This window comes from Pseudochaenichthys georgianus, chromosome 13, assembly GCF_902827115.2.
Source record: "Pseudochaenichthys georgianus chromosome 13, fPseGeo1.2, whole genome shotgun sequence".
Lineage (NCBI taxonomy): Eukaryota > Metazoa > Chordata > Actinopteri > Perciformes > Channichthyidae > Pseudochaenichthys > Pseudochaenichthys georgianus.
In genome coordinates, this window is record NC_047515.1 from 33,853,395 (window position 1) to 33,877,029 (window position 23,635).

Sequence of the window (23,635 nt, forward strand, 5' to 3'; positions counted from 1 at the left end):
AAGAAGATTAATAGAACTAAGATATGTTCACTGTGGCACACTGTTGATACGATGTGAACAATAGTCAGGTGAAATGGTCAAAACTAAAATACTGTGCTCCAAGCTATTTGTCATTGTTGCTCCTGTGATTATCACTCCAGGTGGTTTAAGTATGCATCATGATGCTCTGCTGGCTCAAAGATCCTGCTTCTGGCATACAAACATGTTTTATTTCCAAAAGGTCAATCAATAAAAAAACCTGGCTAATTTCCCCTGTCCAACCTTGTATTTCTGAAAGTATGTAATAAACGGTCTCAAATGAGACAAAGGGGGATTGTGAAACTCCACTGCAGTAACAGATATTGAAGATTCAGATTTCAAAAGCAAGAAGAAAAAGGTCACAGCTTTTCAGGGCTTTACATTACCCGTTGCCCCTCTTGCCCCGCTGATCCAAAACAACCTCTTTCTGCTTATATGGAACAGAGAGGTGCTAGATTTTAGTTGAATTTTAGGAAAAGCTTTATAGACGTCTGATAATATTCTCCTTCCTGTCCGTACAGTTTTATTTCTGGACCTTGTTTTCGTATCTGTCCAAATGCCAAGGTTGAGAAAGTTAAAAGATGTTTCCTGGTTGAGCCCTCAGAGACAGACATCTTAGGACAGCTGCTCCCCCTCTTCCGTCCCTCCCCCATTTATTTCACTCCTTGCCTTCCTCCCTCTGTCAATCACAGACAAACTTTTAACTCTCATCTTCCAGCCGTACCTCTCCGAACTCAACATATTTCCTCACGATCTGTCCTCATAAAGCACTCATACTGTCCTTTTCTTCTACACACATCTTTTTTTTTCATTTGCTTACAATGAATAATTGTTCTATTGAGGCAAATGGGTCAAGTGTTAAGTGTCAGTAGTAAGTCAGCCGAATAGGAAGGCAGTCTTTGTGTGTGTGTGTGTGTGTGTGTGTGTGTGTGTGTGTGTGTGTGTGTGTGTGTGTGTGTGTGTGTGTGTGTGTGTGTGTGTGTGTGTGTGTGTGTGTGTGTGTGTGTGTGTGTGTGTGTGTGTGTGTGTGTGTGTGTGTGTGTGTGTGTGTGTGTGTGTGTGTGTGTGTGTGTGTGTGTGTGTGTGTGTGTGGCTTAGCATTACTATACTTGTGGGGACCTAAATCAGTTTACACAGTCACGTGCGGGGACTCGCCTCCCGTATGGGGACAAATCGGAGGTCCCCATAAGGGGAATCATTATGGGTGAAGACTTGGTTAGGATTAGGATTAGGGTAAGGGTAAGGTTAAGGGTTAAGGTTGGGATAAGTCTCCAGGAAATGCTTGTAAGTCAATGTAATGTCCCCTGAAGTGATGTATACATGGTGCGTGTGCGTGTGTGTGTGTGTGTGTGTGTGTGTGTGTGTGTGTGTGTGTGTGTGTGTGTGTGTGTGTGTGTGTGTGTGTGTGTGTGTGTGACATGTATCAGGAGTTTCCTCTTAGCTCCTATTACTCTGACACAACACTTTCTATATTAGCCACGTGACACTAACCGATGCCCGAGCCTCAGGGCCTGACCTCGTCCTACCCACAATGCCTTCCTCACCTTACACACACCTCAGGTTGGAGCTCTGAAGATATTTGAATGTGAAAATGGAACACCCTTAAATATATCCTTTAAATCTCAAGTGTACTGCTACTTTTTTTTTTTTTTTAAATGACTGCAGCTCATAAAAACACATGTGTGGAATATGGCTAAAAGGCAGTAATATATCACTATAGTCACTGACCTCGTTAATAACAAATGCATTGCTGTTGTCCCTTTGTCGTGGCCTATATAATGGTACCCTTAGTCCCTACCAAACTGCAACTGTCCTTTGAAACAAACTCCAAGTTGATATCCTGCAGGTCTCCAATACTTTAAGGTGTGATGATTAATGATAGCGTAGTCAACGTTAACGAGCATCGGGACTTTGGCTGTGCCCTTTTTCTTCAATTCCTGTGGCTGGCATCTGTTCACCTTAGACATGTAGAGAGAAAGTAGTCCTACACATGGCTGGAGGGCACAGCAGAGAGAGCTAAGATACATTATGCTCGTGGCACATCCTCAGAGAATAGGATAGAATTGGATAGAATACAATAAACAGTATAGAATGTCAGCATTGTATTCTATTAGGGTGTGTTTTAAGAAAGTGTGAATGCAAAAAGTCTTAAAGTTAGGTTAAGATAAAAGTGTTCGCACATTTTCCAGTATTTAGAGTTCTATCAATATTCTGATCCAACTATTGAGAAGAAAATGAATAAGTGCAAGTTGACTACCTGTGTTTATGTTTAAATCTTATAAACATAAAATATTGCATCATATTTCCTTTTCCTTTATAAAGAGACATATACAGATATCTCTGGTGATTGTACATATTGTCATAAGGGCCTCCTGTAAAGTGCAAACTATGAGTCATTGCAAGGACAGGTTCATTTAAATTGGACATCTGATCACACCGAGACCTTTCAATAATTGTGGCATGCACTGTTAATTCCTAGTGGTGTTTGTTTCAACCTTAATAGGATTAGCATATTATAAAATACATTCTGCAGCATTGAAAACTGAACTTTACAATAAAGTAAGAAGACGTATGCTCTTTAAGGAAAGATGTCACCAATATGTCATACTGCTGTAGCCCTGTTATAGCACCGCTGCTTGGAAAGGTGCTAGTGTGTCCTGTGTCATTCCTCTCATGCTCACATCCCTGACCTCATAAACACTGGCTGTGGCAATGTGTGTATGTGCGGCGCGTGTGGAAAAGTGAGGTTAGAAGGTCAGAAGGTGAGAAAGGGAATGAGAACGTGTGAAAGTGAAAGAGAGAGAGAGATGAGTGGCGGACAGTCCGGAGAAAAGTCGTCCTTTGGCATTTTATCCTTCCACCGGAGCCGTCAGAGCACGATGATGTACCAGGATGTAAACTGTACTCACTGGAGCACCGATTTCCCAAGATACATCATGTCAGGAACAAGGTGCATTATTCAACTCCACAAAGCAGCTTCTCTGAGGTGTTTACTGCAGGAAACAAAGTAGTCAGCATTTAGAAACTGCTACAGGGGCTTGAACTTGTGAGACTCTTTGGTGTGGCAATGTGGACAAATATTTGTCACGATAACCAAAAACAAATCTCCATTACAAGTACACATCATTATTACCACCGTTTTTTTAAGTTTATGTTAAGTTGAACTTGTTGCTGTATTCTCATGAATCACTCATAAATCTTTGGCAAATGTGTGTGATATCCATGAAACAATCTCAATAAATGTCTACACCTCTTTCATAAGTTACCCTTTTTATCAAGTTAAAACCATAGACTGGTTAAACCCGATGAATACCAAGACTGATTGCTGCAACTATCTGCTTGCCTGGCAGAGAGGTAATGTCCATCTCAGATTCTTGAGCACGAAGAAGACAAATCATATTACCAAATGTAAGATCAGACATCAATGATTGATGGTCCCAATACTAACATTGATAATGTTTATGTACTGCAATAGATATATTCTACTTAAGGAGCAAATAACTGTCCTTTCTTACATAGACTCAATGAACTGAGACATCTTCATTTAAAACTTTTTAGAGATGGTACCTACAATGAAGCTATGATTCAAGTCTGGCATCTACATCATTTGTATTTGTCTGAGCATATTTTACGCATAGAGCAAGTAAATCAGTAAAGATATCGGTCCTTTTGAGAAGGATTTCCTTAAATGATTCTATAATTGTTGCTCCCCTGTATGCACGGATCTTATATCCTGCAACAGCAACAAGGGACATCCTTTAAATCTCCGCTAAAAACTCATTTTCACAAACTTGCATTTCTGCAGTGGGTGTTCAGCCCCTTTGATGTTCCTCTTTTTGAACAATGGGAGCTAGCACCGAAGCCCCCTCTAAGCCTGCCGCCCTCTCCCTCCTAACTTTCCTATCCCTCCATTGTCCTCAGATCATATTCAGTGAACTCTCATTATAGGGGTGGTAATAGACTCTTCAGCACTACGATCCTCTTTATTATCCGTCAACTGTGGACTACATCTTTAAGCTGATTAGCCAGAGCTGCCTTTTCGGCATTTCAATTACGAACATGTTGAATAGTCAAGCAGATTGCCTGCCCATTCATTTCTGACATTCTTAGAGTGCTACGCAATGTCAAAATGGGAGTAATCCAAGAAACACATTGCAGCAGAGGATAAAAGAGCAACAGAAGAATGACATCATGGCAGATTATAACATTGAACACGCAGGGAAATGGCAAAAGTGGCTTTTAACAGCAATCCAAAGGAATTTACACCAGCAGGGAGGCATGCAGTCTTAGTGTAAATGGCCCAGCTGGCAATCATACTACTGCCATACACACACACACACACACACACACAGAATGTGCGGCGTACTTAAAAAAAAAAATGATGACCATCATTATTCATTACTGTTCAATTAAAACAAGAAATTAGCTTAGAGGACAACTATAGCCTCCAGGTGTAGATGGTTTAATTTAAGATGATATCTCTATTCTTGTTTCTGTTCTTAATTGTGAAGCACTTTGTGAAATTCTATTTCCATGAAAGGTGTTATAATAAAAACACGTATTATTATTATTATTCGCTTTAGCTTTGGTCAAACTTATCGACATCTGCTTTGATATATCTGACTGCTCTGAGAGGACTGGAAAAGTGTAAGAACTGATACATGTGTCAATCAGAGTGGGGTAATGAGAAGCTGGCTCTTTAACAGCCACCTACAAAAATGTGACATATTGCCCAGCGGGCTGTGGTCACCTACATTCTTAATCTCACTGTTAGACTGTCCCTGTTCCCGTCATTTCAGAGGAGCTTGTTGAGAAGAAGTCCCACATAGGGGACCTCATGTCTGGGAAAGAGTAAGAGAAGAGGAAGTGGGGGGGAATTGAGGGAAAAGTGCGGATGGATGAGGTTGTGTCTCCTAGCGCTAATGGATTTGCGTCAGATGACGAGAATATGATCTGCTCAGTGCTGTGTGTGTGTGTGTGTGTGTGTGTGTGTGTGTGTGTGTGTGTGTGTGTGTGTGTGTGTGTGTGTGTGTGTGTGTGTGTGTGTGTGTGTGTGTGTGTGTGTGTGTGTGTGTGTGTGTGTGTGTGTGTGTGTGTGTGTGTGTGTGTGTGTGTGTGTGTGTGTGTGTGTGTGTGTGTGTGTGTGTTCTACATGTGGAGTGCATGGTTATGTGATGTCATTGGCAGTCGAGCCAAAATATGATGATCTCGGGTATTATCGGTATCTGTTTAAGGTATCCGGCTTTATCAAATACCCACTTGACACAAGAGTCAATGTGTTTTATCATTCTGTCTCTGTCTGACTCTCTCCCTAATCCATTCAGTCATTGTTAATCCAGCTGTGTGCTGGTACAGAAATGTGCTGAACATGGCTGTGAGCCGCGTCACTGAGGTGTGGATGTCATACCTGTCTGTGTTTTTGTTGCTTACATTATGATTGCTGTGAGCCACACAGTGACACATGCAGTGCTTTTACATTTCACACTGTAGCACACTGGTGCCCCTAAGTGGAGCTCATCAATGTCATATGTACATGTCTCTACTCTGAGGTTAAGTGTTCTCGTCATGTTGAATTAATTTGACAAAGAGGCCATCGCCCCTTGGAGCATCACTGTGACAGAGGAGGACAGAGGAAATAAGAGATACAGTCGTAAACTCTTGTTTCTGCAGTCGTCATTTGCCAGAGAACAACTAAAGTGGGGAAACTAGTCAGTCATGCGTCCGTCTGACAGAAAGAAAGTAGTTTAGAGGTTTGAAAACATCTAATATGTGTCATATTTTAGTCACAAACTGATTCAGATATCAAAACAACAATACAATGTTTTAATGTTGAGCAGCTGATTGCTTTATTTGGACAGCGCTACATGTATTTTCTTACACAATAGCCTTTACACAATATTTAAGGCATTCCTTTAATTTGAATGACATAAAACAATTTAGTATTTTACTAGTTATAGTGATTAAGCAGCAGAGACGCATTTCAACTTTAAACTCTGTTCCTAGCAGAGTGGATATTTAGGAGTTTCATTAGAAACTAGAGGGTATAGTCTGTTCTCATGATGCCCAGATTAGGATTTGACAGCTTGTGGAGAGTGGTTGGTGTGGGAGCGAAATGGATCAAGAGACAAACACTGAGAGTGTAGCGGCTCATCCAGAGATTTAAACAAGTACAGACGAAAAGCAAATATACAAAGGAGGAAGGGGAAGAGATCATGGATCAAGACCCATTCGAAAGAAGGAGCAGTCATATTGAGATTGAGAAGAGGAAGGAGAAGAAAAGGTGATGGAGATTGAGAGCCTGAATGGGAGGGGAAGGGAGGCATCACAATTAAAAGATACAGCTGCGACGGATCATCGTAATATATAGAGAAAACAGGAAGAGGAAATGCAATGGTGTATACACTAGAGTGACGGATATAGGGAGAGATGCTGAGCACTAAAACGTAGTAGAGGAGACAGCAGATGGTGGGGATTATTCTGGACTAAAATACTCTGGGATCTACAGAGGGACGGACGCAGACATAAACCGTTACGGACTCCATCTGCCAGAAATAGACCAAAAAGAGCTGTATGTCCACCATCAGCATAATGATCAAATGCTGCCTCGATGGCAAAACCCTAAACGGCTATAAACAACAAATCTCAGTTTAGATAATGCTGCTATTACTCTTGTGTATTTAGTAAAATGACAATTGGGAGGGATAGGATTTGTTTTAGACTTAACCTAAACACATACTGCATGCTATAACTAACGCATAATATTACACATTGACATAATCTAGATCATTTATTTAGGGAGTGGTAGGCTCACTAGCTAGAGTGGCCTTATCACCACTAGGCAGTATGAATGTGTGTATGAATGGGTGAATGTTGGCATGTGTTGCAAAGCACTTTGAGTGCTCTGCAGTATAGAAAGGCGCTATTTACAGAGGCAGATACCATTTTGCAGCAGGTGCAAGTGAACTGAAGTATTGAAGGATTTGTTTGTGTGTGATTATAGCTGATACTATAAAACACCCCTAATCCAGATGTTATGTTCACCATGATTAGGATAACAGGCTGCGCTAAATATGTGTGTGTGCATGTGTTCAGTGGGAACAAAATGACAAACTGGTTCACAGATCTCCCCGTAATGCCTCAATATCCATCCGCCCACAGCCTGAACACACAGTATACATTTGAATGCCGATCAAACCACCCCATCGCCTTTTGCATGCAGAGCAACATCTTGAAATGAAAGACTTTTGTGTACCTTTCCCTGTGTGTAGATCAAACCTTGAACCTGCAGGGGAAAAAAGAAGAAAACATAATTACTGTTGTGTTTCGAGTGGGGCTGAGCAGATCATACAGTGTGCTGCAACACTGATGAAATCATTTAAAGAAAAATAAACAACAGTATTTTCTCTCCGTGGGCAGACAGAACCCACACCATGATCTGTTCCCGTCAGCGGCTTTTCTCAATACTCCTCTATCATTGCCTATTGAGCCGTGTCACTCAAGAAGACTCCCCTGCTGCAGCGAGTCGTTGTGAGTACATTTTAACCTCAGCATTAGTGAGAGCATGGCAAACAAATTGACTTACTCTGTGTGTGTTTGAAAGAGAGTGTCTGTGTTTGTGCGTTATTGACAAATTATCTAACCAAACAGGGGACAGTTAATTAAATCTTTCCCAGGCAATGACCACAAAGTCATTATTGTGACTGGTTGCATAGCCACCAAAAAAATCAACATGTGCCAGGTACATAACAAATACATAAACATACTGTATGCACTCGCCTGTTAAGCCCCGAGCCTGTTTTTCAGGTCTCAGGCTCGAAAATGACATTCCCAGAACAAATGACCATATCTTCCCTTCTAAAAGGGTTAAATTAATAATCTTTTTTCTCAAAGCAAGACTAAACCTGTGAGTTGGATCTAGAAGTGTCAGAATCAATATAGATGTTTTTATTTTAAAGTAAATTCAGATTGAACACAGTAAAAAAATGTAAATTATTATAGTGAGAACCAACCTTGAATGATGGGATGGTAGACTAAAAGCTTTAGGACTCCAAACTACAACATATAATAAGTACCCTGTATCAAGATTGATGCAAAACAAGTGCAATTTGACCTTTTTAGAGAGATTTAGCCAAAAAAAAAACACTTCTGGGGTCATTTGGGTGGATTTGACCTATGTCTGGCCCCCCTTGCTCGATTTTTCTGATTGACATCTCTTTCTAACCGTCAGAGCCAATGGAATCGAGGGGAACTCCCACATACTCCTTATTTGGTAATGTGTGAGACTGCCGCATAGCCAAGACCGGAAGCTGCGATAACTCTGGTGGCTACCATTAGCAGCTAACTTTTACTCTCCAATTTTTACAAACAAATTGAATTATGGATTATAAATTAAAAAAATGATTGCACAGAAACATTATCAACCTATGGATTAACCGATTCAGCCGCGTTTTTCTCGTTTTAATGCCATTGAACACGTCTTTTGATCAGATTGACAGCTACGGTGAGACGATCTCCCGTAAAAGCTACGTAAAGGTACGTGTTGTGATGTCTGTGTTTGCTTCCCCTGTCGTGAGTTCGGATCACTCAGTGATGATGATATATATACCTAAATAATCTGTGGAACCTCAGCTTTAATCCGATATCTTGTATGTGCAGCTACGATAAGTAATAAGGGTATCTTTTATCTTGAGTTCTGTGTCAATGTCCGTTAGCATTTTTCGCTCAGGGGTCATTTAGATGCTTCTTATGAGACTTGTGTTTTGTTTTGGTAAAAATTGTTTGTATCGTCAGTTAGCTGAGATTCTTCCCGTTAATCTGGTATAACACATTAATAGGTTCTTAAATAGATGCCCTGAGAAAAAAAAAAGCCCCCGCTGAGGGGAGCTTTGGGGCTTAACAGGCAGAGACAGACACACAGAAAGCCTTTTTCCTTCATGCCTGCTCAAATTGTAAACTGGCATCTTCACCTTGTATTGTTAGCATGCATAACAACGATCGTAAATCTTTCCATTACCATAAGCTGTGTCAAATAGCCTGTGCGCCCAATAAAACAACTTGCTCTGCCAGGCAAAATAAAATCAGATGGCGGCTGGATTTGCCTCAATTGACTTCAATCTGACAGGCTGCCAATATCATCTTTACTGCCATCGTCATTACAGTTGGCAGCAATGACCACATTTGACTTCTGCTCGTATCGCGGCAGCAAACTAAACTTTCTATGTTTCAAATGTTACAGTATTAAAGAATAAAGTGTGTTACAGATTACTGCATGGCCATTTCAAATACATATTTAAAGTGCAAATTGTGATTAATTATTTCAGCTCTGTGTAAAGAGGTTTGATCATGCCCACTGTCCACAGAGGACATAACAGAAAATACTTTGCAGATACATTTTGATACATAATAAATAATAGATTCACGCGGAATTATAATTAATGTTGTATACACCTCCCAGTGCCAGACTCTGCTTACTAACACTGCCAGTAGTAAATTCCCCATAAGAACAATTCCCGAAGCACTCTACCCTCAATTACTGTATTCCAGTCTGAAGCAGATGCCCTGGAACCAACCATCTCATGTGTGGATCATGACCTGTTGTCTTGTTGGTTTTACACGTGCTAACAGATGCTCGCTATTTTCCACTGAACAGGATCTGCTCAGTGGGGTGGTCCAGCGCTGGCTGTGAATGATCAGTAACATTTTGCAAACCTACAGTGAGTGTCATCAGCGATAAAAGCTTTTTGCCACGATGGAACCACTTGACATGGCTTCTCCTGGGAAAACATGCATTCAGCTTTCGCTTTAGATTACAATCTCTTTGCTTTCCTATATAACAGTACATACTCAATACTCCAGGCATATATTAGCAACATATGCCAGGATGTATAATAGATTTTTAAATAAAGTTCTCATGTTGAACAATCAGTCTTCTTTGTATGTAATGCACAATCAGAAATACTCTATTCCCCCCACAGAGGGGAAACTACACTCCCTCATTGTTATGCACTGTAGTTTACTTTATGGAATCGTGAAAAGAGGAGAGTTGGGCAGTTAGGCATGTCCTGTGCCGGAAAACCTTTAAATCTCTCAAGCAGTGAAGAAACTGACCACCGAGGCTACAGGAAGCCTGGAAACAACAGAGCTGCTGTGGCATACAAACCAGCTTAACAAAGTGTTTCTAAGACACACACACACACACACACACACACACACACACACACACACACACACACACACACACACACACACACCAATGATGTCATGCGCAAGTCTATGTCTGGGGTTTTAATCCAAAATATATTAAATCACATGATAAATCTCATTTAGCCATATACCGTAAACAATCATTGTATTTGTCCTCATGTTACCTTTTCAACACAACCAATGCCTCAGCATTATGGTTTTCATGTTAGCTGTTGATATAACATTTTGTAGAGTGCCGAGTGCTTATAATCTTGGAAACATATGATCATGTGCTCGGTCCTATTACACCCCCTTGATGTGTGACAAGATCAAAACTCACACGAGGAAGGCCTTGTACTTGTTTAGCCATGTCTTCACATTCGATTCCTGAGGATTCGATTCAATGTTAGGATTTTGAGTTTCTTCACAATGCATTCAATGTTAGAAAGAAAAAGCACACAGTGATAATAGCCTATATTTTCCGCATGAGCTGGCTCTGGGAGCAGACGTGTAAGCTGAGGTTGACGCTGAGCCTGACTGATCCTTTTCATCTGCTGACAGACCCATCAGCAGCAGAACCTTTACACTGTACGGCCTGAGCGTCCTGCACTCGAAGACCGAGACGAGCGATCATTTCATCAGTTGTCCAGCAGAGTGGCCTCACCACTCTCATTCATAAAGGTTGGCCAGCTGGAGCAAAGCCTCATAGTCGTTCATTAAAATATGGTGTCCATGTAGAAAATTCAACATTGATTTATATTTTGTATTTTCAGAAGTCCTTTGTTTCATCCAAATCAACCTGCTCGCTCTGCAGATTTCCACACACTTTGACTGTAAACAGAAAAAGACAACGCAGATATGTAGTATGGGAACGTATGTGTTGTTCTGGAGAAATACCATAAAATATATGTACACATTAAAGTAAATCTGACAGAAATATATCTGAAGAAAATGCCCCTCCCTTAATGACCTGGTTGGGAAAGGACTGAATTAATGATTGGTTGAGGAAACCTGTCATGTCAGAAATAGCGGCAACAAGTAACACTCAAAGCAGAAAGTGCTTTTAAATGAATGCCATGTATCGTTTCCTAGAGTGACTGCATCCGAGAACAAACAAGCTAAAATACACATTTGACATGTAATCAACAGACTGTATAGTTCCCTGTCTGAATGCCATTATGCTCCATCTAACTCTCCCAGTAAAACGGTGTGATTAGTCACTGTGTGAGTCTACACCGAGCAGGTTGAATTGAATCCCAACCTCTGAGGCACTTTACAGGATATTTCAAACCATTACACAAGCTCAACATGTTGCGGTGGCTGCCAAGCACCTTCAAGGGAATGTCAGTTTCCATGGAGACCAAGCCACCAAAGCTGTAGGCCAGTCTATCGCTACGACTCAAAAGAAAATAACAGTAAAATCCCACTGATGGGCACATATCAAAAACCCTTTGTGTAATTGTCTCTTGTGTACTGTCTTGTTTTCCTCCCGACATCCTAGTTATTTCTTAATCTTTACTCTCAAGCATCTGCCCTTGCGTTCGCCCATGTTAATAATTGCACACTTGCATTTCCTTGGCAGGTTCACTCAAAACCTGGAGGCATTTGTGGGAGTTAATGGAAAGATGTTTCATTTTAAAGAAATTTGTAGAGTGGAAAAACTAAGTCAGAAGAGGGAAACCTAAATCAATAAATAACAAAACATTTGTTTTGACAGTAGCTTTACTTGGTTGTTTAACGCTCCTGCAACATGTAACCAAGAACAATGGATCAGAGTATGTGTATTAAGGGGTTCCTCATAACGCAAACCTAGTTCGCCTACAGAGGGTTTTTAGCTTCTCTCAGCTCATTGCCCCCGCCAGGGAACTTCACTTTGCTGTCGATGGGAGCGGCTGGTCCAAATAAATAAGACCAATAACCAATAAAGTTGAAAAGTAGATTAAAGCAGACCACGAACAACTCCCTGGATACAAAGTCCTGCATCAGCAAATCTCTATTAAAAAGCTCAAGGAAAATAACAATGCACCTCTCATTTCCGACCGAATTGACTGATACATTAGATTTACAATTTGTTCTGTATTTGTAATACTTTTTCAAACCTTTTTTAATAAAGGTTTTCTATGATCTTTAATCACATCTACTCCTAGATAACAGTTTTTCTCTCTCTCCGTAGCATAATGATTAGCAATACTTAGCTCTTCATTCTTCTTCCAAAAGCTGTCTAAAAACAGCCAGTAAACACAGGAAGAAAGGAAAGACCCAAATGATGACAATAGAGTTCAAGGTTTGATAGAAATTCATGGAGTAGGTGAGCGTACAGAGTTCAGTCAAGGGAGCCAGTTCAAACAAATCCAAAAGGGGCATGCAGGAAATCAAAAGACCAAGAAGCGATAACACTGCAGTTCAGATAAGAGATTTACAGAAACATGCTGTGGGCCAGTTTATATTGTGGGTGGCTGATTAGGGAATGAGATGCAGGTAGGATGTGAAGGCCATGAAACAAATGAGGGACGTGGGAACAGGTGTCTAAAGATGGGAGGGGCAGTCAGGTGATTAGAACAGGAGGGAAAGATCGAGGACATCTAGTGGAAGGTTGGAAATTAGAAAATTAGAGGCCTGGGGGGAAAGGAATAGGGCTGCAGATGAAATGCAGAGAAAAGTACACAATAAAACAAATCACTCTGGGTTACCTCAAGTTTTGCCTGTATTCATTAAAGCAGTTGAGAGTTGAGACAGATGTTGAGAGCTGTTAAAAATAGTTTTAAATTGACCTGCATGTGTGTAAAGGTCAAGATTGACTTAGTTATTACTAGAATCAAGCAAAAAAACAAGTCATAATGTCCTACCTCACTCACAGCTCCATATTAGGAAAGAGAACAAGTAAAGTAAGAGTTGGACAGTGAAGAAGTACAGCTTCAAGGAAAAGAACAATGTGTCTCCCAGAGGCAAACCTACGCTTGGCTCTCCTGCTAGTGTGTACAGCCAGAAGACGATCACCAGGTGAGCTGAGCAGCAATGATTTAGATAACATGCCCAAACGAACCCCCTTAAGAGGGGAAGATTTACTTAAAACCAAGCAAACACATCCTTGGCATATATTCACACATGATTTCATGACCCACGGTGTTCACACCTGATTCTCTCCCCCTCCTGAGTGTTAATCAAGTTGTTTGTTTCAGGAAGGCATTATTAGTGTTTTCTCTTTGATTGCGTAGGTTTGAATGCCTCCGAGTGAGCGTGTGAGCCCGCTCATGTGTGTATCAAGCATCAAAAAACACACACTGTCCTTGAGAGTGCTGCAAACTCATGTAAACACAAGTAACAAAAGCCCCTCACGGCGACATCACATTGATCAGTTTTCATTGCCAGCTCTCTTCATTACAATGCGGGCTGCAGCGGAGAGGTTGTTAAAGGATGTTTTCCTTTATGGAGAATGATTTGTTTGTTTTACGTTCCACCTCACTAGCCTCCTGGGCCCTAGCCTACATTACAGCACAAAGACTATATTAATCATTGATGATTAAGACTTTTAATATTGCTCATATAATATGTATATGCACCTGAATAAAACAGATGCAGAGTTCATTCCAAAAGATTGAATCTCCGTGTTGTAGAAAATGATGTCAATATGTCAGCTACGCTTTTAAAAAAGTGCAGAATATGTTTAAATTGGGTTTTATTCTGCAATTTCTAATCGTTTAAATAAGCCTGATAATTAAATAATTATTTAAACCCAACATATTGAATCAATACAAATCCAAAGACACTTTTAATAATGTGGGATGGTGTGTTCAAATTACTAATTTAAAAAAACGAATGAACTACCTGAACTCAAAGGCGCTTTCAAATCTCATATCTATTGCGATTGCAGAATAATCATTTCATCCAGACGTTCTTTACCAGAGGAGAGAAATGTCCCCAGAGGTCAATTAACTCATGTGTGAACTAAGGACTCTTGGCGAAGATTAATACGTTAATAAGCCAAGATAATAAAGACATTCACACATACGTTACACAAACGCAAAGCTAACACACACATGCACATCAACTGGCCTTAATGATAAAGACAATGACAGCAAATCAAATCACACATGTGTGTTTATCTTTTTTTATATTAAACACACTGTACATATTTCCCAGCAGACCGCTGTCCTTTAATCACAAGTCGTGATTTAATTGGAAAAAGTGTGAAGGAAAAAAGAGCAGTAAGAGGGGCTCAGTCTGGCACGGATACATGTACGTAAGAGCATGAGACTGCTGGAGCCAAACTGGAGGATCCATATGCTTTTATCAAAAGGTCATTTTACACTCAATTTGTAAGTGGAGATAGCAGACTATTTTTATGTCTCTCTCTCAATCAGGACTCCATCAGAAACCAAAATAAGATTCTTTGTGCAGAATAGCTGTCACTACTAAATTTGACTCATGGGCGGAAATAAATAGAGCAAATTAAGCAGGACAGAAAACTCTCTAGCTTACTGTAACATTGACTGTAAGATTCCTCTTTAAGCAATCCCCCTCCCCAAAACAAATTGGTTTAGAAGTGATTTTTTTCTAAGTCTAGACAAAGCTGACCTAAACAATGTGTTCAACATATTAAATTCAAAGGACTGTACATTTTGGTGAAAACACATTTGTTTTCTTGCAAACAGTAATATAAGAAGATTGACCTCTCTAATCTCTCTCTATGTAGCTACCTGCAGGAGCTGGTTAGCTTAGCTTAGCATCAATACTGGCACTTTATAATATAATTAACAATTGACATGTCATTTGCTTAATCTTTCAAATAACAAAGCATTAAAAAGCCAGAGCAGTCATGTTCCTGATATTTTAAGGCCTAGCTTAGTCGCTTCAAGGATTCCATCACTGTGAGGTTGCCAGGCTTTCAGCAGACTCCCGTCTTTGTACTAAACTAAGCCCTGTTTGTTGAGCTTTTATGCCTCATCAGAAGCGTTTTCAAAGCGTATTTTTCAGACTTACAAGAGAAAATACATAAAGAAAAAGGACTAGTGGTTTGTTTCGACTTCCCCAGCTCCAATAGAAGCAGAGCACCACTGCGCTAAGCTTATCTATTGGGACCACAATACAAAGCAAAAGTGTATTTCAAAATTGACAAGAGATTATTTTAATAAGAAAAAGTTGATTTGGGAGCAATGAGGTTATGCAGGACACATTTTGAAATGTGTTAACTGATTGTCCTGTCGGCTTCTCCTTTTGGGAAAGTCTCCCCTTTCAAACGGATTCTGTTTTTTGATTGAGATCTTTAGAATAAAACACCTGATACCAAGCAAGTTGTTTTGCTTATTGTTCAAGCACATTCTAGATGGTCCTAAAAACGTCAGACACTCGGGTCACCTCCTGAGTTCAGACTACAGGAAGTAACTGGTGGTCTTCATAATACATGAGGCCCACTGTAGGTGCCATAACACTACTTAGCTCAAGTTCATTATTTGTATTATTTGTATTATTTGTAGGTGCCATAACACTACTTAGCTCAAGTTCATTATTTGTATTATTATTATTATTTACGTCACCTTTATTTGCTTGTTGAGCACTTCCGGTAATTGTCACATGGGTGTGGTTTGGTTTATAAGTCACCTGTTTGATGTCGAGTGCACATGACAGAGGGTGAGCTTGTGCTGTCATTTGTTCTGTTGACCGTTTTGTCCATAGTTACTATGTTTTGATTTAGTTTATTAAATATCCTTAAAACTATATTGCTTCAACATGGACTTTCTTTTCGAAAACGCGTCACAGTTTAAAGCCAAGTTTAGCCTCTCGGCGACTCAAATGTAACTGGGGATTGAGCCGCCACACCCACAGTGGGTTTCTCTGGAACTGCATCCGTCTAGAATGTGTTCATTCACACAGGCTTCACGAGTGTTGTTCATCCACCCTTATATACGGTACATAATTAGTGGTTTAAACTGCATGCAATCTCTCACAGCTGCAATTCAGAGCAAATGTTGCTTGCGCAAGCACTGTAAAGCACAATCACACATGCATGAACACATGCATATAAAACCCACCTCCAACACAAACACACACACATAATATACCTGGCCTAACACATATTGCACATACCGTTGTACACCCCCAACGGTCTGCATTAGCACAGCGAGTCGTGCTGTTGATATGTGAAGCTCATTAGCTAGCCAACATGTATCTAGCAAATGTTTAGCAAAATATTAGAAGTGAGGCTACGAGACTAACGTTAGGTCTACTGTAATAGCCTCACTTTTAATAGTTTGCAAAACATTAGCTAGCACTAGTGTTTTGCAGTTGCTAGCAGCTTATTGGGATTTTATGCTAGATAGACAGGTATTGTTTTGATATAATAAATTAAGCATTATTGTTAGTTAAGCATGTCAGCCTGCAGCCCCACTTCTTGTCTCTCTCTAACTCATTGCAGACGGCTGCACTAAAGAAAAGGGCACAGAGTGGAAACCAGTTTAAAGATGTTTAAAAGTTCATTAAACATAATATATGCTTAAATGCATTTCAAATAAGTTGTGTTGGAGTTTGTGTTATTCTACATTTTGACACCAAGATTTTCTGATTTTACTGCAAATGTATATCGGTTCCAAATATCGGTTATTGGTCTCCTTGATTACTAATAATCGGTATCGGTATCAGCCTTGAAAAAGCAATATCGGTTGATCCCTAAATTTCAGGCCCTTAAATTGGTCCCAGTGAGATGTTGGAGCTCAGACCACAGGGCTGACCTCTAACTCTTCGCCTGTGTATCACAGAATTAGTCTCTGTCAGATGGATCAATACCTCCAGCAGCAGCTAGAGACCCAGCTCCCGTGTAGGAAAACTGTTGTAGTGTATTAGTTTACCCATTATAATAATGGAAAAGGCCATCTGCAAATCTGTGAATTTGATAGGAAAGCAGAATCGGCCAATTCGTTTTATTAATAGGTAGCATGGCCAACACTTAACACATTCCTTCTGATTTGGGAAAATTTCTTTCAAATGTCTCAATTATGTCACTGATCATACTGATTTCCGTAATGAAAAGTGTAATTGTTTGTCCGTCAATATTATCTTTAAATTAAAAAAGAAATCTTGAAAAAGGTATCCAGATCTCACTGCGACCAAAAGACATTCCTGTTAAAAACAAAAATGTAATCATACTTGAAAATATAATGTGATTGTGAATTTTACATAATAACACCATATTTTTTAAAGATAACATGTAGAATTATATCATACATATCTTAATCCAATCTATATCAAGTCCACCAGCATTCATTAAATGTTTCTGAATGGAGTCTTCCCATCTCATTCCCACAGACTGATTCCTCTCCGGCTGCTGAGATGCCAGTACAGATGGAGTGAATCGGGATGAGGCCAACAGCAGTGCCTGCAGAGCTAAACTCCTGGTAAATTGTGCCAGCGCAGAACCGCACCATGTTGGGGCCTGGCTGCTGTGACGCTGGGGTCCTGGCAGAGAGAACAGGGCCCCTCTTGTTTTGGCAGGGGCATGTTGACAGGAAACATAATGCATTCACATGATAATGAGCCAGTTAATACATGCCCCTCGTACCGCCCTGCATTCTCTCCCTTACATACTGTAAATTAAAGGTCTTAGACAGGGGGCAAAACACACACACACACACACACACACACACACACACACACACAATCTACTGTACGCTGACACAAGCAAACAAACCCCTCAGTGTCTGGTGCAGAGCGGCCTGATCGCCGGTCTCATCACCAAGGAGACCAGCACTATGCGGGCGCCTGGCAGAGACAGACTGCCATTTAGCATTTAGGACCCCACAAAGCTTTCAGACAGAGTATACAGCCCTTTTCCAATGAAGAGAAAGAGACGGAGAGAGTGATTGGTCACATGGATGCATGCAGAGGAATAGAGAAAAGTGAGGGAAGGACATTCATTCATTTTCTAACGCTGAATAACAAGGAGGAACAGTGATAGAGTGGAAGATTAGGTAGCAGTGAGCAGGTTAGAAGTAGAAAGAAGAAGCCAGAATACACGATTATGGCTATGACGCAGAAAGATGGAAGATAAATAATGAGATTTTATGAGAAGTGTTTTACAGCGCTGACTGCTAACTAACACAAAACACCTCTGAGTGTTAACAGGCACATGTGTGATTTCAGCTGACGTCACAAATGGGGAAAGCTATTCATAATCATGCCCACCTGAGTCTCCACCAGGCTGGGGAGAAAAAATGCAGTGCAAGCGAACCATGAAAACAAAGTTATTCTCTTTTTTTTTCAAAATTAATTCCCCAAGCTGGGATAAAGGAAAGGGAATAAAAAGAGGGGAAATCAAGCTTTTGGGTGTTTTAAGAGCCCTTTGCCCTATGAACTGAAAGCGGAAGATCGAGGGATGACAGGAAACACAAATGTGTTAAATGGTTTAAGAGAGAGGGATTTAGGCTGTGGTGAGCTCCAGATGTTTTGGAGATGAAGGGAGGAAGAGAGGCGAGGGGGAGGGCGGAGCTACTACTTTAGGCGCACATTGAATAGATAACCCAAGGTCTATCAGCCTTATACTAACAGCATGGCCGGGTAATTTCCTTTTTGTATTTGTTATGTTTCATTGCTTTTCTACTTGTCTAACATCCCAAATGTTTTTCCATCTGTTGTCACCTCACTCCAGTTTGACCCCAGTTCTTTATCTCTGGTCCCAGAATCTCCTCCCCCATTCTCAGGTTTAACCAGGTGTGAAATCTTCCTGAGTGGCTTATGTGGTTTCTCTGCTTCCCTCTCCCCACTCCATCTAGTCCACTGGTCTCCAGTTATTCTCCCAGTCACGTTCTTCAAGAGTTAAGCTCAACCCCCTCTTTTGTGATGCTTTGATAACCAGCTCTGAAACACTGTATCATACAGTATATGCCTAATCTCATCTGCAGGGCCAATTTGCAGTGTTCATTTTTCACCCTAATTCAAACAAGGATTAATTAAAATGTGAGTCTCTTTTTTATCTCTGCTGAGTGTGGTGGTGGAGTAATCCGTGTGTGCTTCAGCTCTTCTGTGCAACCTGTATTCATGGGCTTTTATCTAAGCAGCATTTTATTTTAACAATGGTGAATAGCGTCTCATGTGGCTGCACACTGATGGCATTCTCAATGAGCTCTCATATTGTAACCATCATCATTTTTAACAAAGAGTATTTTTTCCATTGTGCCCTAATATACAACAGATACTCCACGTCTCTTTGTCACCCAGTGGAGTGGTATAGTAATAAAGACAAGCTACATCTCTCGCTGTCTCCAAAGCATTGCGTAGCCCCATTCTGCTAAATTACAATGCACAATAGAGCAAAAGCCACACATTCAACTCTGGCCTTCGGAGGCCCAAATTCCATTGGGGAAGTCATCTTCTAAATAATAAGAAATTGTTCAGGAACAGGACAATGTCCCATGTTAATAAAGCACCCTCCATCCTGAATACAATAGAGTCACTGATCATCCCATGTCATCGTTAAAACCCTGCGTTTCATCTCACAGCTTTAATTACGGGAAAATGTCAACCGTTTACAGGCCAGAGAAGATGGATCGCTTGATATTCTGCCATTGATTATGAGAAATGTTTATGAAGCTTTAGAATTCAACTCACAGGTCCCATTGAGAATACTCTCTGTCCTGCTGACTGATCACGACTTTTCCCCAACCTGCAGTTTTCTCTCTATATCGACATAATACAGTGCAGTTCTATCATCTCAGCGCCCTTCTGCCATTTTAACTGACACCACTATGGAGCAATAACACAGTGAACTGTAATTACACATCATTGTTGCTTTGATATAATTACAGTTGTGATCGTGCATAGTGAGAAAACGACTTAATAGTCTCTGTGTAATTGCCCCGATTGACTAGACAGTAGCTAATTTGATTTGTTGACATTGTGTGGACGCGTACATTTTGCATGTGTGTATGTACGTGCAAAAGTGTGTGCGCACATGTGTGTACATACGACCAGTCAACAATAAACAAATAACCACAGGAGACTCTAATTGTGGGAACAGCAGGACAAAAGCATACCATCCCCCCTTTTCAGCCAGCTTGAACTCTGAATTGTCTGGCATAGCACACACATTCACGCTTTATTTTACTAAAGGAATGTATTCAACATAACTCCCAGTGATTTTCAATTTGTTCTTCATCTAAAGAAAAGTAATGAGGCATTGCATGTCATTTCATTCATTCTGAATAGGTCAACAGAAAAGTCGTAGAGTAGACTAATGCTTAGATTCTAGAAATGATTAAACACTTTGTTAGGATGAAATTCACTTAATGTTCTTTAGTTTAAATTGTTGATGCCTCACTAAGGTTACATTTTTCATATAAGAAAACAAGGGTATGCCACAAGGTTCAGTCCTAGGCCTAGTGTCATTTTTCATGTACATTTTACTTGTTATGACAATACAAAATGATATTAATAATCATGACTTCTGTCTCACAGCTATGTCAATGAAACCCAAATCTGAGAGTTTATGCTGTGATGAATCTGATAACATTGCAATAAAAAGAAATAAATTATAAAATTAAAGGCCACATTCACTGCTGAATTTAGCTGTTTCATCATCATTCAAATCTTTGCAATGCATGTTTTCCAGGCTACCAATCACCAGTATGATCACCTTCAACTCATACAAAATGGAGCTTCAACAGTATTAAATAAAATCCTCCAATAACTGGCTCTCATTTTGAGCTAGATCTCATTTCAAATACTGCAGCTTCTGCTAGCATATATATAGCAAACAATCTCATACAATCACATGTATCTCACCATCCCTCATGTACCCTGTCACGCCTTCTGAACACTGGGTGCTGGCTGACAGACTGTCACCAATATTTAAGAGGAAATTAGTGGGCAGCAGAGCATGTCCTACCAAGCCACATATCTTTAGATCCATTCTTCCTTGCAAAGATAAACCTGTGTAAATCTTCAAATCCAATGCAATGTATATCTTGGGTAAGACACATTATCTTTGTTTACTTTTATTTAAAGAGAAATAAACAGATATCAGCTTTCCAGAACCAAGTACAGAGATTTATTTTTCATCGATACACTCACTTCCTGTCCGCTGTGTGTATGCATTATGCTTCAAATATGTGTTTGTCTCTCCGTTTCTCCAGACACCGTACAATTTATTTTCCCGGCAAGTCCTTTGAAACATTCTTTTTATTTTGTTGCAGGTAAAGGATGAGGGAGAGTGGACCACATGCAGCAAAGAGCCATTGGTTGGATTTGTGGGATGGAATCAACATTGGTACATCATCTTAGAAATGTCTCAAATGTGGCGTTTTGGTAGCTTAGTTTTTACAGCTGACGCCCCCTTTAGGACATTTTTAAGAAGATGAATTGGCTTTGGGACTCTGCAAAGACAAACATTCTGAATTTAAAGCAGTCTCCTTTGCAAACATATCCAAGTAGCTTTTTATGTAGGACATTTCCTAACAAATCATGAAGAACTACAATAACTTGTGAAAAATAAGGAAATATACAGCAGGTGTTGATAGATACTAAGTGTGGCTTGACAATATCCATCTCCAACCTTGGTTTATCGGGTGTTTGCACGCAAGGTATTGCTCTTGTGTCACTGAACTGATCAAATAAAGCCAAAGCTATCTATAAGCCAGGGTCACAGGCCAAATAACAAACATAATCTGCAGCAAAGCCCGTCTTAGCAGATGGTTTGGGCCTTGGCTCAATAGTTTACACATTGTTCCATATTCACAAATCACCTCTTAGCGAAAAAGCTGGGTAAGGATCAGCAGCTGTGGCTCATCAGAGGAGGCAAGTAAGCAAGTCTCAGGGTGTTTCTCAATGTCAAGGAAGGCTCCTCTAGAGCCACTATTTCAAGGATGCTACGTAATCGAATCCCGCCGAAGGACTGTTCCAATGTCCAGGATCCTTGGAATTCTACCGAGGACTGAATCCTTCGTTGCGGGAAATATCGAGGATGCACCAGTGTATCCTCCGCGGTCTCAAAATCCCCACAATGCTTTGCGCACGGACCAATTTCCAAAATCTTTGGCGGAAAATTTAAGGCGGGGCCACTCATATGACACATACCTGCACACTTGCTAGCCTGTTCCATTCTTTGTTCTCCGAATGCCAGGAAGGATTCTTGCCTAGCTTCTGAAGGACCTGACTCGGAAGACATGTCCTACCAAGGAAGCGTCCTCGACATTGACAAACACCCACAGTCTCCTTGGTCATATAAAACAACCAATTTCATTTGGTAATGATATAATGAAAGCAGAGACAAAATATGTAAAAACAAAAAAAAGGAAAAATAGCTGTATGCCACTGCAATAAATTGAAGGTTTAATTTATGAAAGAACTCAACATCACATTATTATAATTATTTGTAGCTGAGAAAGTAAAAGTGTATCTTTTATGCTTTGTTTGAAACTGCACACATGCATATTATTAAAGGTCCCATTTCTGCTGATCATAATTCCATTGTTGAGGTCTACTAAAATAGATTTATATTGTGCAATTTTCCAAACTTCTGCCCCCCCCTCCGCATCCCGCCGTCTCAGGGAGGAGAAATCGTGTGTGTGTGTGTGTGTGTGTGTGTGTGTGTGTGTGTGTGTGTGTGTGTGTGTGTGTGTGTGTGTGTGTGTGTGTGTGTGTGTGTGTGTGTGTGTGTGTGTGTGTGTGTGTGTGTGTGTGTGTGTGTGTGTGTGTGTGTGTGTGAGGAAGTCCAATCCACGAAGACCAATCCACGAATTTAACGTAACGGCTCCGCGGACGTAACGGCTCCGCGGACGTAACGTAACGGCTCCACTGATTGGTCCATTTGGACCAATCCACGGAGGGGTCGTTGTTACGTCACTTGGTTCCCGGAACAAAAAAATTGAAAAAGAAAATCTCCAACGAGGTGTTCTGGGGCAGCATCGACCCGTATATTCTGTGTTAGAGTTGTACTCGCTACAGGGTGTACTTTGAGGGTTTGTGACTTTGCAGCCCGTTTACATGCATACAAACCTTCATAACACACAAGGGGACGGGTAATAACCGGAAAAGCATGACATGGGACCTTTAACATTCATTGAAGTGCTGGGTGTATCTTAAAATGTATACCTTAAATTAAAGCACTGATTATAATATTTAAGGGTTTCCTAACAAAGTCAGTGTAATTCTCCGAGGTAGGTTTCCTGAACAGAGTACTCATCTGTTTCTACCCTCAGCAGCCCTCCCCTTAGTCGATGTCACGTAGGGCAAATGTGCAAGACCACCACTCCATTATTGTGTTACACTTATTTAAAGCTCCTCCAATAGCTGGGATCTACTTAAAGGCTTTTTGTAGGATAGTGGACAAATAGGACACACACTGTGTCAGTGGGCTCTGTGACAATACTACTATCTGGCATTATCAGTTAAGTCTGTGCAATATTCTCGTGATATGAATGCGTGTTGGAGGGTGGGTTGAAAGTGCTTT

At 40.5% G+C, this 23,635-nt stretch overlaps 1 protein-coding gene across 1 annotated transcript in view; it reads right to left on the reverse strand.

The window, feature by feature from the left end:
* Window positions 1-23,635, reverse strand: part of igsf11 (immunoglobulin superfamily member 11) — a 109,004-nt gene that overhangs the window by 71,080 nt on the left and 14,289 nt on the right. Inside the window, exon 2 of the mRNA XM_034096691.2 lies at window positions 7,271-7,300. Coding sequence (XP_033952582.1) covers window positions 7,271-7,300 — 30 coding nt within the window. The remainder of the gene's footprint in view (window positions 1-7,270; window positions 7,301-23,635) is intronic.